Below are 16,982 nucleotides of genomic sequence, written 5' to 3'. Positions count from 1 at the left end.
GTGGTTGGAAAAGATACTTGAAATGATTTAAATCTTCAATATGTTAAGACTCGTTTTGTGGCTAACATATGATCTACCCTGAAGAATGTTCTGTGTGTACTTGGGAAGAATGTGCATTTTGCTACTGTTTGATGGGATGTTCTGTATGTCTCTTAGGTCCATTTGGTCTAAAGTGTAGTTCAAGTCCAATATTTCCTTATTGATTTTCTGTATGGATGATCTATCTATTGTTGAAAGGGAGAACTGAGGTCCCCTATTATTATGGGATTGCTGTCTATTTATCCTTTCAGATCTGTTAATATTTGCTTTATCTACTTATGTGCTCTGATGTTAGGTGCATATATATTTACTATAGTTATTTTCTCTTGATAAATCAATTCCTTTATCATTTTATAATCACCTTATCTCTTACTAGTCTTTTTTTTTAAGTTTATTTATTTACCTTGAGAGAGAAAGAGCACTGGTGTGCGTGCAAGTGGGGGAGGGGCAGAGAGAGAGGGAGAGAGAAAATCCCTAGCAGGTTCTGTGCTGTCAGCGCAGAGCCCGATATGGGGCTGGATCCCATGAACTGTGAGACCATGACCTGAGCCAAAATCAAAAGTTGGACACTTAACTGACTGAGCCACCCAGGCACCCCACTTATTACAATTGTTTATTTAAAGTCTATTTTGTCTGATACTATCCCTGCTCTCTTTCATTTCCATTTGCCTGGAATATCTTTTTCCATCTCTTAACTTTCTGCTTAAGTGTATCCTTGAAGCTACAATGAGTCTCTTATACTTGGGTAGTTCATTGAGTCTTGTTTTGCTAACTATTCAGCCACTCTTTGTCTTCTGATTGGAGAATTCAGACTATTTATATTTAAAGTAATTATTGATAGACAAGGACTTACTATTGCCATTTTGTTCATTGTTTTCTGGGTATTTCATAGATCCTTTGCTCCTTTCTTCCTCTTTACTGCCTTCCTTTGTGATTTGACAATTTTCTATAGTGGTATGTTTTCATCCCTTTCTCTTTATCTTTTGTGTACCTACTATTGGTTTTTGCTTTGTAGTTACCATGAGGTTTACATAAAACATCTTATCATAGTCTGTTTGAAGCTGATAGCTACTCAACTTTGTTCACATACAAAGGCTCCACACTTTTACTCCCCCCCTTTATGTTTTTGACATCACAGTTTACATATTTTCATATTATATATCCACTAGCAGACTACTGTAATTATAGCTTTTTGAAATTCTTTTTGTCTTTTAACCTTTATATTAGAGTTGTAAGTGATTTATATACCATCATCAGAATATTCGAGTATCCTGAATCTGACCACATATTTACATTTACCAGGGAGTTTTATATTTTGATATGCTTTTATGTTACTAGTTAGTGTCTTTTCTTTTCAGCTTGAAGAACTCCTTTAGCATTTCTTGTAAGGCAGGTTTAGTGGTTGTGAACTACGTCAGCTTTTTTTTGTCTGGGAATGTCTGTATCTCTCATTCGATTTTGAAAGATAGCTTTGCTGGGTAAAGCATTCTTAAATCTCCAAAGAAGTCCAAGACCAGATGGCTTCACTGGTGAATTCTACCAAACATTTACAAAAGAATTAATACCAATCCTTCTCAAGCTCTCTCCAAAAAAATGAGGAGGAAGGAACTGTTCCAAACCCATTTTATGAGGCCAGCACTACCCTAATACCAAGGCCAGACAAAAATGCTACAAGAAAAGAAAGCATAGACCAATATCCTGATGAACATGGATGTAAAAATCTTTAACAAAATATTAGCAAACCAAACTCAACAGCACAGTAAAAAGGATCTTACACCATGATCAAGTGGGTTTATCCCTGGGATGTGAGAATAGTACAATATATACAAATCAATAAACATGATATACCATATTAATAAAATAAATGATTTAAAAAATCATATGATCATCTCAATAGATGGATAAAAAGCATTTGACAACATCAGCATCTTTCCATGATAAACACTCAACAAATTAAGTATATATGGAATGTACCTCAACATAATAAAGGCCACATACGACAGGTTCACAGCTAACATCATACTCAATGGTAAAAAGCTGAAAGCTTTTCCTCTAAGATCAGAAACAAGACAAGGGTGCCCACTCTTGCCACTTGTAGTCAAAAACAGTGCCAGAAGTCCCAGCCAGGGCACTTAAGCAAGAAAAAAGAAATAAAAGGGATCCAAATCAGAAAGGAAGAAGTAAAATTATCTCTATTTGCAGATGACAAGATCTTATATGTTGAAAAATCTAAAGACTCCACCAAAAAACTGTCGGATTGATAAGTAAATTCAGTAAAGTTGCAGGATACGGAATCAACATACAAAAGTCAGTTGTGTTTCTATACACTAACAATAAAGTACCCAAAAAGTAAGGAAACAAAACTATTTACAAAATATCAACAAGAATAAAGTACTTAGGGATAAATTTAACCAAGGAGATGAAAGATCTCCATACTGCAAACTATAAAACATTGATGAAAGAAATTGAAGAAGATACAAATAAGTGCAAAGATATCCCATATTCATTAACTGAAACAATTAATATTGTTAAAATGTCCATGCTACTCAAAGCAATCTACAGATTCAATGTAATCCCTACCATAATTCCAATGGCATTTTTCATAAAAATGGAAAACATAATCTCAGAATTTGTATAGAACCACAAAAGACCCTGAGTAGCTAAATCGTGAGGGAGAAGAACAAAGCTGGAGGCATCACACTTCCTGATTCCAAACTATATTACAAAGCTATAGTAATCAAAACAGTATGGTATTGGCATAAAGACATATATACAGCTCAACAGAATAAAATATTGCAGAAATAAACCTATGCACATATGGTCAACCAATTTTCAACAAAAATGCCAAGAATACACAATGGGGAAAAGATAAATGGTGTTGGGAAAACTGGCTATCCACAAACAAAAGAATTAAACTGGACCTTTATCTCACACCATATTAAAAAATCAACTCAAAATGGATTAAAGACTTAAATATAAGACCTGAAACTATAAAACCCCTGGAATAAAACAGGAAAAAAGCTTGACATTGGTATTGACAATTGACTGGTCTTGACTTGATTTTTTTGGATATGATCCCAAAAGCACAGGCAACAAAAGAAAAAATTAAAAAGTGGAACTACATTAATCAAAAAAAGTTTCTGCACAGCAAACGAAACAACAAAATAAAAAGGCAACCTAAAGAATGGGAGGAAATATTTGCAAACCATCTATCTGATAAGGGGTTAACATCCAAAATATATAAGGAACTCTTACAACTCAATAGCAAGAAAATAATAATAGTAACTCAATTTAAAAATGAAGATTCGGGGCATCTGGGTGGCTCAGTTGGTTGAGCATCTGACTTCGGCTCAGGTCATGATCTCACAGCTCATGAGTTCGAGCCCCATGTCAGGCTCTGTGCTGACAGCTCAGAGCCTAGAGCCTGCTTCGGATTCTGTGTCTCCCTCTCTCTCTGCCCCTTCCCCACTCAAACTCTGTCTCTCTCAAAAATAAGTAAACATTAAAAATTTTTTTTTCTTTTAATGAGGAGTCATTTTTCCAAAGACACACAAATGGCCAACAGGTACATTAAAGGTGTTCAACATCACTAGTCATCAAGGAAATACAAATCAAAACCACAATGAGAGATCACCTCACACTTATCAGGATGTTTCTTATCAAAAAGATAACAAATATTGATGAGGATGTAAAGAAAAGGGAACTTTTGTACACTGTTGGTGAGAATGTACATTGGTACAGCAGTTTTGGAAAACAATATGGAGGTTCCTCAAACAATTAAAAATAGAACTGCCTATGATTCTCACTTCTGGGAATGTATCCAAAGGAAATGAAATCTCTATCTTGAAGAGATATCTGCACTACCTGCTATTTCATTTCTCGGCCCGTATTCTTCCGCATTGTTTTACTGTATGGCCATCCATCCAGTCCCTCCTGCTTTCCCCTCCCTTGACAGTTTAATAATTTAATAAGTATTGAGCCCCAGGGTGAGGGTCTGGGGCTTTGATCTCAACTCTGGGAAAACCAGAGAAGCCTTGGCCTGTCCCAGCTGATTTATGGCCACCTTTCATGGTTTGTGTGTGTATGCTGGGAGCAAAGAGCCACCTGAGAAAGCCTGGCTAGATCAGGACTGAAGGGCCCCGGCCCGGGGCCAGCAGAAGCCAGATGCATATCACACCACAGGTGCCAGGGCCCTGCCTCTGCCCACCCGGGAGCCACCTGTGACAGGCAGAGGGCGTATTAATTATTGATCGTGTCCCAGGTGGTAGAGATGGAGTTAAGAGCCCAGGGTCAGCCATGCCCCCTCACCTGTTTCTTCTCCTGGCTCTAAGACCTCAGGGATTGGGTGGGACACAGCACTCAAGGGAACACCCACCCCTGAACTCCCAAGAGGCCCGCCTCCCTGTGTATTCAAGCTCTTCCAAGCCAGGCCCCCACACCCCCAGAAGTCAGAAATCCCAGAGAGGTGTCCACACAAGCAGCTCCTCTGTATCTCCCTCTCCACCTCTAAATCTTCAAGCTGACGTCAATCTATTTGCCCCACTGCTCACTGCCCCACTCTGGCAGAAGCCACACCTGTCTCCTCCCCTGGAGGTCTGCAGCAGTCTCCTGTCCTGCCCCTCGCTTGCCCCTTGCTTAGAATTTTCTAAGATGTCTAAATGACTCTGTCACTCTTCCATTTAAAGCCCTTCAACAATCTCCCTACGGACAGCACATAGCATAGCTGGGTCAAGCATCCATCCCCCTCAGCTGTCCCTCTGGAGTTTAATTCTGTCAACTCTGGAGACCATCAGCACCCTGCAAGGTCAGAGCCTTGAGACCACAGTACCACCTGGTCCAATCCCGCTGTAGGACCTTGGGCAAGTCACTTCCCCTCTCTGGGACTGAGAACCCCAGACCTGGGCTGACAAAGGAGGTAGGACAAAACAATTTCTACAGTATATTTGGGTTCTGATGTTCAAAGTCAGGGGGCACTGGTCCTTCCACCAACCTCACGTACACACCTGACCACCTGCCAGTCCTCTCTCCTTGGGGAAAATGTGTTCAAAGGAGCATTTGCTGGGAAGAGCAGGGAAAGAAAAGGAACAGAAAGCAGACATGGAGGAGAAAAGGGCTCCTCCTGTCAATACGGACTGATGTATGAATTAAATAAAGGTGGACCATGGGCACCTCAAGGACAGACACGATGCCAGTATTCACCTCTCAGTCTCCATACCCAGCACCATGTCCATTGCCAAGAGGGCACCAACACATGAAATCGAGGAGCTGGAGCACCCCTGAAGTTTTACTTACTCTGATCAAGGCAAAGCGCTTCCTCCCCTGTTCTCAGACGCACATGGATGGATACCTCCACTGGGATGCACACACTCTCTAGACTGGCCCATCCTCTGGAGAAGATCAGCCTTTCCGCAGATGTGGGGGAGAGGCCAGGGCAAGCCATGGGTGGTGGGGGGGGGGGGGGTGGGGAGATGAAGGTGAAAGCCAGGAGCATGTGGAAGGGCCACCACCCTTATCACAAGACAGTACCTCCTCCTGGCAATGTTCTCCATTTTTGTTGTCCCCTCCCCGACCTTTGGAGCAGCAGGAATGGCGTTCTGGGGCAACAGAGGCAAAGAAGGCCACACAAATAAGCCAGCAGTCATACTTTCCTCTCCCTCTTCCTTCATCCCAGGAAAAACCCTCCTCCTCCTGCCCCAGCCCTGCACAGACCTCCTTTGTGACCACGGAAGAGAGGCAAGGCAGTGATCTCTTAATGATTTTCTGCTGAGAAAGTTCCTTGGCCCAGGGGGTTGGGATGACATCGGCCTGGGATCATCCCCTCCTCCATACTTAGCAGGAACCAACTCTAAACTCTGTCCTCAAGCACAGGCCTAGGCCTCTGTCCTAGGCCCCCTGCCAGGAACACCCTTCACTGCTGCTCTCCACACCCAGCTCAATGCTCTCAATCAGGGGCAGTAATAGGCTTTGGGGTGCTTTTAAAAATACAGGAGATCTTAACTTTAGAGAGCAGATGGTTACCAGAGGGGAGGCGGGTGGAGGAGTGGGTAGAATAGGTGAAGGGGATTAAGAGTACGCTTATCCTGATGAGCGCTGAGTAATTATAGAATTGTTGAATCACTATATTGTACACCTGAAACTAATATAACACTGCATGCATATTAGCTACACTGTAATTAAAAGAAAAGAAAAACATGGGAGAGTTTTTTTTTTTTTTTCTTAAGTCACAATGACCTTGAAGGTGGCCAGTAGCATTGAATAGGCAGGGGTCAGGGATGTTAAATGAGTAGTTCCACACCCAACATTCCAGTAGTACCCTTCTAGGAACATAAAGCCAAGCCCTACTCATCTTCTGGCCACTTCCCTAGAGAAACCTTCCCAGACCTGCAGGACCAGGTCAAGTTCCCTGAGGATAGCTCCCCAGTCTTCTCTCTTTTACAGCCCTTATCCAAAAGTATCTGATCTAACTGACCAGGTAACTAAAGAAATAGTTGACAGAGTAATTAAAGTAATGCTCTGGCCTCAAGGAAGGGGAGCATAACTCCCACTCCTTAAGTGAGGGCTGCGCATGGAGAGTAGCTTCCAAAGAGTGCAATATGGAAAGGGGAGGAAAGTATAACTTTAACTTTACAATGAAGAAACCAGACAAGCACTATCTCAGCTGAGTGATCAAGGTCAACATCACCAGTGATAGGTCATGTGGCTTGCACGCACACTTGATACGTGATGGAAACAGCACCTCACCTCTACGGTCTATCTTTCCAAAACCTATACAGCAATCTAATCGCGAGAACATCAGACACATCCCAAGAATGGGACAGTCTACAAGAAACTTAACCAGTAATCCTCAAAACTGTCAAGGTCATCAAAAACAAGGAAAGCATGGAAAACTGTCAAAACTGAGAGGAGCCGAAGAAAACATGACCACTAAATATATAACATGGTACCTAAAAATACAATGTGACATCCTGGACGGGATCCGGGTACAGAAATAGAACACTGGGAAAACTTAAGGAAATCTGAATAAAGTAAAGGCATTAGTTAATAACAATGTATCAATATTGGCTCATTACTGGTCATGAATTTTCCATACTAAGGTTAAGATGTTAACTGTGGGGTACACCAGCCAGGGGAGTATCTGGAAACTCCATCACTTTGCAATAATTCTGTAGATCTAAAGCTGTTCTAAATAAAACGGTTACAGGCAAACCTCATTTTATGGTGCTTCACTTCACCGTACTTTGCAGACAATGAGTTGTGGTTTTTTTTGGTTTTTTTTTGTTTTTTTTCTTTTTAACAAATTGGAGATCTGTGGTAATCCTGCATCGGGCAAGGAGGGGTCTCGCATCTCTCACTTTAAATGAAAAACTAGAAGTGATTACGCTCAGTGAGGAAGGAGGGAGATCGGGGAAAGGTAGGCCTCTTGCTCCAAACAGTTAGCCAAGCTGTGAACGCAAAAGAAAAGGTCTTGAAGGACGTTAAAAGTGCTACTCCAGTGAACACATGAATGATAGGAAAGCAAAACAGCCTTATTGCTGAGATGGAGAAAGTTTTGGTGGTCTGAATAGAAAATCAAAACACCCCAGGGGTGTCTGGGTGGCTCAGTCAGTTAAGCGTCCGGCTTCCGCTCAGGTCACGATCTCGCAGTTCGTGGGTTCGAGCCCCGCGTCGGGCTCTGTGCTGACAGCTCAGAGCCTGGAGCCTGCTTCGGATTCTGCGTCTCCCTCTCTCTCTGCCCTTCCCCTGCTCACATTCTGTCTCTCTCTCTCAAGAATAAACATTTTTAAAAAAGACAGAAAATCAAAACAGCCACATTTCCTTAAGCCAAAGGCTCATCCCGAGCAAGACCCGAACTCTCTACAAGTCTGTGAAGGCTGAGAGAGGTGAGGAAGCTGCAGGAGAATGATTAAAGCTAGCAGAGGTTGGTTCATGAGGTTTAGAGAAAAGAAGCCGTCCCCGCAATATAAACATGCAAGGTAAAGACGCAAGTGCTGATGTAGAAGCTGCAGCAAATTATCCAGAAGATCGAGCTAAGATAATTCATGAAGGTGGCTACACTTAACAGATTTCCAGTGTAGATGAAACAGGCTTCTATTGGAAGATACCATCTAGGGCTTCCATAGCTAGAGAGAAGAAGTCAGTGCCTGGTTTCAAAGCTTCGAAGGACAGGCTCACTCTGTTAGGGACTAATGCAACTGGTGACTTTAAGTGGAAGACATGGTCCACCTGCCATTCTGAAAATCTTAGGACCCTTAAGAATTACGCTGAATCTATTCTGCCAGTGCACTATAAATGGAAAAACAAAGCCTAGATGACAGCACATCTGTTTACCACATGGTTTGCCGAATACTTTAAGTCCACTGTTGAGAACTACTCCTCAGAAAAAAATATTCCTTTCAAAATATTACTGCTCATTGACAAGGCACCTGGTCACTGAAGAGCTCTGATGGAGATGTACAAGGAGATTAATGTTGTTTTCATGCCTGCTAACACAACACCCGCTCTGCAGCCCGTGGATCTAAGGAGTCCTTTCAACTTTCAAGTCTTATCATTTAAGAAATACATTCCATAAGGGTACAGCTGCCACAGATCGTGATTCCTCTGGCAAAGTCCACTGAAAACCGTCTGGAAAGGATTCACCATTCTAGATGCCATTAAGAACATTCGTCAATCGTGGAAAGAGGTCAAAATGTCAACATTAACAGGAGTTTGGAAGAAGCAGATTCCAACCCTCGTGAATGGCTGTGAGGGCTTCAAGACTTCAGTGGAGGACGTCTCTGCAGATGTGCTGGAAACAGCAAGAAAAGGAGACTGGAAGTGGACCGTCAACATGGGACTGAGTTGCCGCAATCTTGTGATAAAACCTTAGCAGATGAGGGGCTGCTTCTTATGGATGAGCAAAGTGGTTTCTTGAGACGCTGTGAAGATTGTAGAGACGACAACAAAGGATTTGGAGTATTACATAAACTTAGTTGACACAGCAGCAGCAGGGTTCGAGAGGACTGACTCCAAGTTTGAAAAAATTTCTCCTGTGGGTAAAATGCTATCAAATAGCATCACAGGCTGCAGAGAATTCGTTCGCGAAAGGAAGAGTCAATTGATACGGCAAACTTCATCACTGTCTTATTTGAAGAAACTGCCACAGCCACCCCAGCCTTCAGCACCCGCCGCCCTGATCAGTCCGTAGTCATCAACATCCAGGCAAGAACAGCCACCAGCAACAACAACACAACTCACTGAAAGCTCAGATAATGGTTGGCACTTTTTTAGCAATAAAGCATTTTTAGTTAAGGAATAGACTGGTTTTTTTAGACGTCATGCTACTGCACATTTAATAGACTACAGTGTAGTATAAACATAACTTTTATATGCACTAGGAAACAAAAAAACTCATTTGACTCGCTTTATTGCAATATTCACTTTATTGCAGAGATCTGGAACAGAACCCGTAATATTTCCTAAGTATGCCTGTATTAGAGAGAGAGAGAAAGCGAGAGCAGTAGCTCCAAAATCAGAAAGACTCTGGCCAGAATCCAGGCTCCACCTCGTATCAGCCATTTGACCTTGGGCAAGTTATTTAACCTCTTTAAGCTTCAGTTGATCCATCCATAAATGGGGTTAATAATCATACTTACTTCACAAGGTTGTTTTAAAAATTAAATGAGATAATAGGTGTAAAGACTTTAGCATGGGCTCCAGCACATAGCATGTTAGTGGTTATTATCATCTTCCAATTCATTTTTGTTCATGTGTCATTTTTCTTCCCATCTGCCTCCCCACTGGAGGGAAAGCTTCATGGCAACGAGCCCTCATCTATTTTGTACACATCTATTTTGTATCCTCATGCCTAGGAGAGTGTCTGGCCTGTCTTCAATGCTTAGTATGCATTTGCTAAACAACAGAATGAGCCCCTCCCATCAGAGCATCCCTGGAACCCCAACTCTCACCCTAGAACTTCAGTTCCAGAGCCAGACCTAACTAGCCCCCTGCCCCCCGCCCCAGGGCAGCCAGAGCAGAGAGAAAGCCAAGGCCTCCCACCTGCCTGCCAGTGATTCCATCTATTTCCTTCTCCTCCTCTCCTAGACCTTCTTTTCTCTCTGCCCGGCCCCCCCACAGGCATCAGCACCTGCTCATTTCCCAAAGCAGCAGGATCCGGGTAATGACCTCTGATAAGCATCTTTTAATAAACCCTGTAGCTGGCTCTGTCATCCAGAAGCTATATTCTCTCCCCTTCTCACCCTCACCCCCATCTCCTCCCACTTCCTGGGCTGGCCCATAGTGCCTTTGGTGTCTCCAGGCAGGCCCCCAGATCTCCTGGGCTTCTGGACTCTGGCTCGCTGGGGAATGGCCAACAGGCAGCCCAGCCTATTCCATAAGCTTGACCCTCCCCAGAGGCCTCTGATCTCAGCAGCCTGGCCCAGCTCTGCCTGTGCCACCCTGCCTGACCGCTGGCCCGTCCACCTCCCTCCATCCCCATAGGCAGGTTTCTCAGGCGTTACCAAGGAGACCACTTGCATCCAGCCCAGGGTTGCCAAAGCAACCAGTTCAGTGAGAAGCAGCCCCTAAGCCTCTAGCCCTTGGGAGAGTCACAGACCAAAAGGAAATAGGCCTGGGCAGCTGGCACACCAGGATAGAGGCATCCCTGGCATTCCCCTGGGCAGTGCCCAGCTCCTGCCCTCCTTCCTCCCCCCTCCTCCTCCCTCTTGCTCTTGCCTATCCAGCCGCCATCTTGGCCTCTGTGATTGAGAACCGAAACCTGACCCTCAATGCACACATCTTGGAAGTGAGCACATGCCATCCCAGAGGGTCAGGGAAAAGAAGGCCCCAATATACAAAACTTCCTCCAAGACCGATTTGCTCCCTCGCGAGCTCTGGTGTTCTGGGTAGAAATCCCAGCCCCACCACTTCCGAGGTCGATGTTTCTGGGCAGCATTCTTAGCCAAGGATTCAGGGGAGGAGGTAATGGGGAGTGACTGCTTACTGGGTACAGGCTTTGCTTTTGAGGTGATGAAAATGTTCTGGAACTAGACAGAGGTGGTGGTTGCACATCGTGAATGTACTAAATGTCACTGGATTGCACGGTCCAAAACTCTTAAAATGGTGAATTTTATGTAAATCCTACCACAATTTAAAAGAAGATGGGAAGTGGCCCATCCAATCCTCATCTATGGGTGACCACTGGGCTGGGTAGCCCTCCCCGAAGGTTTTCCTAGTTACCATCCCGTCAGCACTTAGCACTAAGCAGGCAGGTACTCAGAAGGAGCTGGCAAAGGAGGAAGATCTTTATTCTCTGTATTTGTCTCCAGGAAGCTGGAGTCCCCTGCCCCAGTGACCCTGTGCCTGTAACTGAGAATATACACACACACTTACTGACTCCCACCTCCAAGCCTTTGCTGTATGTCCCTTCCCCAACCCTCCTCCCCACACCCTAGCACTCCTGCTTCATTCCTTATCATCTGTCCAATTTCTGCCATTCCCTCCATGTCTGGCTCACATTCCTCCCTGGTTCCCCATTTCTGACCTATGCCCACACACATCTGGGATTTCAGTGGTCCAGCCAAGCACTTGGCCCCATTCCCTCCCTCAGCCTTGCCTCTTCAAGTAGATCTTCAGCTTGTGAATGTACCAGGATGTCAGGAGCCCTCACCTCTCGGTCAGGCATCCTCGTAACTGTCTCTTGGTCCTAAGCCCAGAGCTATGCCTTGGATCTCTCCCCTGGACACTCCTAGACCAACACTGTTCAGACCCCAGTGGGAATCACTGGCAGTGAGGTGAAGTTAGCGTGTCTCCAGGGAGAACACCAAAGTCTACCACCTGACAGGTGAAGGACGAGCCTCATTTCATGTCAGCCTGACAGCCAGACTAATCTTAGATCTCCAATGTGTCCCAGGGTCCCTATTATGTCAGACCCCTTCCAGCTGTTTTAATTAAAATGGGGAGAAATCAATAGAGATTTCAATTATAGAAGGAGAGAGAGAAAAAAACAAAACAAAGGAGAGTTCCCCACCCCCAGCAAATTTCTGTATGGACACCGATAATCTAATTCACTGATAATGAATGAGAGCCGAACACAGGGTGGGTACCGAAGCAATCCGAGCACAAGTCCAGGTGGACAGGCTTAAAGTCAGAGCCGGTACTGAGGTCAACACCAATACAGTTGGAATGGAATTCTGGATGACCACTGATGTATCAGAGAAGACTACTAGGCCAATGCTGTTTTAGTTTGAAGAGAATTTTGAGTAGACACAAAAACAGAGTAAAGATGGCTTTATTAGGGTAGGAGAAGTCAGGATCAGTGGACCCTGGACAAAGGACACCCATAGGTGGCCATCATGGGCACACCCTAATCTTTGATCTCAGGCTTGGAAGGAGCAGAATCAAAATTCTCACGGCCACCTCCAGTAGGTGTGTGGGTAGGGACAGGGGAGTGGAATCTGGTAAATCAAGCCTGAAAGGGGATGGGCAGAGAGAGGGAGACGGCTAGAGAGAGAACTTCGCCACCATTTAGTCCCATGGAAAAAGAACTGATCCCTACAAACCAGGGAGGCAGCATAAGTGGAGTTTCCACTTAAGTGGAGGCCACATAAGTGGGGAGTCATGCAGAGGAGAAGGTTAGAGTGGGGGCAGGGAGGTGGGAGGATCCTAGACCCTCTCCTGCCCATTCCCTCCCTTGCCAAAGACTCCAGTCACAGAGACCTCACATCCCCACAATCCCAAACTTTAGGTGAAAAGAGGTATAATTACCGAAGCCTTCTCTGAACTTCCCTAGGGTCAAGGATGGAGCAAGCCAGCCTTTTTGGGGCAGTTTGTAAGCCATTAAACCCAAGTCAACTCACTAGCTCAGCTACTCTGCCATGTTCTCTTGACTGATGCACTGAGTAGGCAAACACTCTCCCTTCCCTCCATTCTTCTCACTTGTGAGGGAGGACACTGAATGAGAAGATGTCCACAGTTTCCTCCATCATTAAGAATCTGTTTTCAATGTTCATAAGTAGTTGTTATACAGGTTAATACTTACAGCTTATTCCTGATGATAAAAAAACAGTATTGCTTATTGCAGAAATTTTTTAAAAGAGCAAAATATAAAAAGAAAGAAAAAAGAAAAAATCTTATGTGATCCCATTACCCAGAGAAAAACCAATGTTATCCTTTTGGAAACTTTCTTTCCAGGATTGTTTGATATTTTTTTTTTGTATTCATATATTTTTAAACAAAATTGGGATCTCACAGTCTACATTTTTTTTTGTCCTGCCTTTTTCAACTGTCATTATGGTGCTGTACTGAGCATTTTCCCAAATCATCAAATATTCTTCAAAAATACAATTTTAAAGATTGCGTAATACTCCACCAAGAGGACATACCACGATTACGGGGCATTTAGGTTATTTTCCTAGTATAAACACAACTGCTGTGAACATCCTAACCTAACGTATAAGTATTTGCCTGGATCTCCATTTTGCTAGGATCAGCTCCTCTAAGAGTAATCACAAGGCCAATGAATATGTTATTTTAAAAGGTCTTGACATGTACCACCATATTAATTTCCAGAAAGACACAACAAACCTACCGATTTTCCCAAACCGAGAGCGGAAGTTCTGAAATGGTTGGAGCTAGAACACAGGATGGTGGTCCCATCCCTCCTCCTCTCCCCTAGTCTGGAAGGTTAACTGTCCAGCAAAAGAGAGGACAGAATCTAGTCAGGAGATACAGATGTGCAGCCTAGCTCCACTTCTTGCTGGCTTCGGAAACCAAAAACAAGCATTGGTTCTCCTCAACTGTGAAATGGGTATGATTAGCTTTGCTGACTACCCAGAGCAGTTTCCTCGCTCACGTGAAAAGGTGTTTGCAAAAGTTCTTTTCAACTCTAATGTTTTGTCAAGGGGTATTACCATATCCTTCTCGTCACCCAAGGGGCTGAGGAAGTGGGTTGTTCTTTGGAGAAGACCAAGGGCTTCCCTTCTTGGCTCTTAGCCATCAGAATGCCCAGGACAAGTGCTGGCTGGTTCTGAAGGTGATAGACAAGCAGCTTCCGGAAGGGAATCAGTGGGGTCTGAGGGCTTGGGAGGACACAGCTGTGTCTTGCAAGGGTCAGAGAAAACAGTGGAAGCTGCAGGGCCGAGGGCTGGGCCAGGGCTTCCTTGGCGGTGCTGGGTAGGTCTGGGGATTGAGATCGCAAAGACCTTCCTGGTAAATGTTCCTCCATTTCAAGGCTCCCAAGCATCTCCTGTCTAGGGTTCCGAACGGACATCGGGCCTTTGGAGGAACCAGAAACCAAGCTGAGTCAGTGGACGCAAAAAGTCAACAGAGCTCTGGCCCCTTCTTCCAGGCTGCTATAAGTCAGTCCTGGATCTTTAAGATCCTGCCATGGAAGATGCAACTAGTGCTTCCAGCGTGACCTCTCCAGCCCTGGGCAGATGAAGGAGGAGACTGTGATGCTTCCCTTGAGAAGCACAGCTGGCCGGTCTGAGCCTCCTGCCACACTCCCCTACCCACTGGGCAAATGCCCTTCCTCACTCCAGCACGCTAGCATCGTGGCCTGAGTTAACTCCAGTGACGTTCCCAGTGCCGGTGGGGGAAACTGCGCAGACCCCACATAACGCCATCCTTCCGGGTTTTCAACATCACCACCCCCGGCCCCCCACTCCCGGCCCCCCACCAGGGCCAGATGCGCACCTCGCGTCTCCAAACACACACAACAGGTGGCACCTGCCCTTCCTCCCCAATCACACCTCTCCACCTCTCCCTGCCCTTCCACCTGCGCCCCAGTCCTCCGGGCTGCGCCGGGCCCGGCGGAGCCTCCCTTACCTTTAAGGGTCTGGGGGTGGCCCCGCGGCGCCCGGCTCGGGTTTCCTCGGGGCAGAGAGGGGATACTGGAGAAGTTGTTACCCATGGCATCCGGCCCCAGGGGGTTCGGCACTCGCGGGGGGCAGGCGAGGTTGGGCAGGAGCGGAGGCACGGTGTGCGCGTGTGTGCGCGCGCGGGCGCGCGCCGCCGGGGGAGGGCCCTGCTGGGGCTGCGGCCGGGGGCGGGCGGGCCGCCGCTCTCCTCCCTCTCTCGGGGCCGCGGCGTCCTCGGCTGGTCCTGCCCGCCGCGGGGGTCCTCGCGCCAGCCGGCTACCTGCCCGCCATTCCCCGCGGCGGGGACGGGGACCGCGGGCGGGCCCCTGGGCCGGGGCCGGCGGCGCCCGGGGCTCCCCTCTTCCTCCGGCTGGCGCTCGGGTTCCGGCTGGTGGTGGGCGGCGCGGAGGCTCCGGCGCGCTCCCCCGGGGCCATAGAGTCAGGGCTCCCGGCGAGGGAGGTCGGCGGCTCGGTGGCAGGCTCGGTCCCCGCCCGCGGGGACGGCCGCTGCGGCGACGTGCGTGGCGCCCTCCCGCCCGCGGGTCCGCATGGAGCGGGGCTCTGTGGAGCGCGGGGCGTGCTGGGCGCTCCCGCCCCCGCCGGCTCCCTCCCGCGACCGCCGCCCCCGCCCCTCGCCCGCAGCCGTCGCCAGGATTCCCTGGCTCCGGTTGTTATGGTGACAGCTGCGCCGGTGAATGAGCGTCTTAGTGACACGCGCGCGCCCGCGCAGCCAGATGTGGCCCCGGGGCGCGCCGCGTTCCCGCTGCCACAAGTTGTCCGCGGCGCCGGGGCCCGGCCCGGGTCCGGGTGAGCTAGCAGGCGGATGGGCGGGAGTGGGGCGCCGGGAGACGGACTCATTCCCCGCACGGGCAGTGGAACCAGGTCTTGAAAACAGAGAAACAGTGCAGCAAGAAGGTTGAGCTCCCTGGGGGCCAGGCGCGGGGCGAGTTAGCTCTACAGTCTCCCTGGAGCCAGGAACAGGGCCCGGCGCACAGTAAAAGCTCAAGAAAACAAACCAAAAAAAATGGGGTTTTTTGATGAGTGAATGGATGATGGAATAAATGAGGTGAGATGAGAAACCCCTGCACTTGACCCTCCGCCCTCAGTTACATCCGAGGTGCACGGGCAAGGGCTCAGAACAAAAACCCCTACACACATCGCACTGGGGGCCGTTGGACGAATACAGAGCCAACCTAGGAGGCGGGGTTGCTGGCCAAGCTGGGAAAACAGATCTCAGGGACAAACCATCAGACAAACCACCAACTCTGAACTGAGTGGTTCTGTCAGCTCTAAGAGGTGGGGGGAGCCAGCCTCTGTGGCCCTTAGCAAAGAAGGCTCCCTGGGGGAAGGGGCTTCAGCAAGTTGTCTGTTCACCTGACCCCAGTCGATGGGCGTAGAAGATGAGCCAAGGTCCCTCAGACAGAGAATCTGCCTTCCTGCTCCTCTAGGTCACCTCTAGCTCTCTGCCTGGCTTCAGCAACTTTGATCCAGAATCCAGTGAGGGTGTAGGCTGGCAACAGGCATCTCATCCATCCTCTCACAGAAGGTTCTTCCCTCAGGTCTCATGTGACGGCTCCTTATTATTCAGGCACAGTTCATGTGTCACCTCCTGACCATACCATACCCCAGCCCCTAGGAGAGTGCCTGGCACATGACAGACTATCAAAAACTACTCGTGGAATGGGTGAATCGGCCTGCCTGCCAGCAGAACTCCACTAAGATCCCTGGAGTGAAGCTCTTTATGCCCCTCCCCTGCCCCCTGCCCCCCACCCCACTGCAGCCATCACATCCATAAATGTCTGGGACTCCAGGCGAGCTAGAAATATCCGTGACAGCTGCTCTCTGGGGTCTGGAGGGAAAGACAGCCCCCACCCCCGCCTCCAGCTTCTGAGATGCCCAGGATCACGTGCCCAAGCCAGCTGCAGAATAGACATGGAGGTCAGGGGTGCTGTCTTATTTATGGACATATCTTCCCAAGGCTCACTCCCAACCAATGACTCATGCATCAGAAATCCATGCGCCCTGAATGGCAGCACACTCACACATTTGCGTACACACCTCTGCACTCTCCCGCACGCTCATTTCTACACAAGTGCACACATAGTCTCA

The 16,982-nt window shown here is 47.3% G+C and overlaps 1 protein-coding gene across 1 annotated transcript in view; it reads right to left on the bottom strand.

Annotated features, from left to right (window-relative positions):
• The window catches only part of NEURL1 (neuralized E3 ubiquitin protein ligase 1), a 79,421-nt gene extending 64,388 nt beyond the window's left edge, over positions 1 to 15,033 (bottom strand). Inside the window, exon 1 of the mRNA XM_019459332.2 lies at positions 14,842 to 15,033. Coding sequence (XP_019314877.1) covers positions 14,842 to 14,926 — 85 coding nt within the window. The 5' untranslated portion in view covers positions 14,927 to 15,033. The remainder of the gene's footprint in view (positions 1 to 14,841) is intronic.
• Between the last annotated feature and the right edge of the window lie 1,949 nt (positions 15,034 to 16,982).

This window comes from Panthera pardus, unplaced genomic scaffold (genome assembly GCF_024362965.1).
Source record: "Panthera pardus isolate Hobbes unplaced genomic scaffold, ASM2436296v1 HiC_scaffold_22, whole genome shotgun sequence".
In the NCBI taxonomy this organism is placed as follows: Eukaryota; Metazoa; Chordata; class Mammalia; order Carnivora; family Felidae; genus Panthera; species Panthera pardus.
The sequence above is the reverse complement of the archived record's forward strand: the minus strand, read 5'-3'. Positions and strand labels throughout refer to the sequence as shown.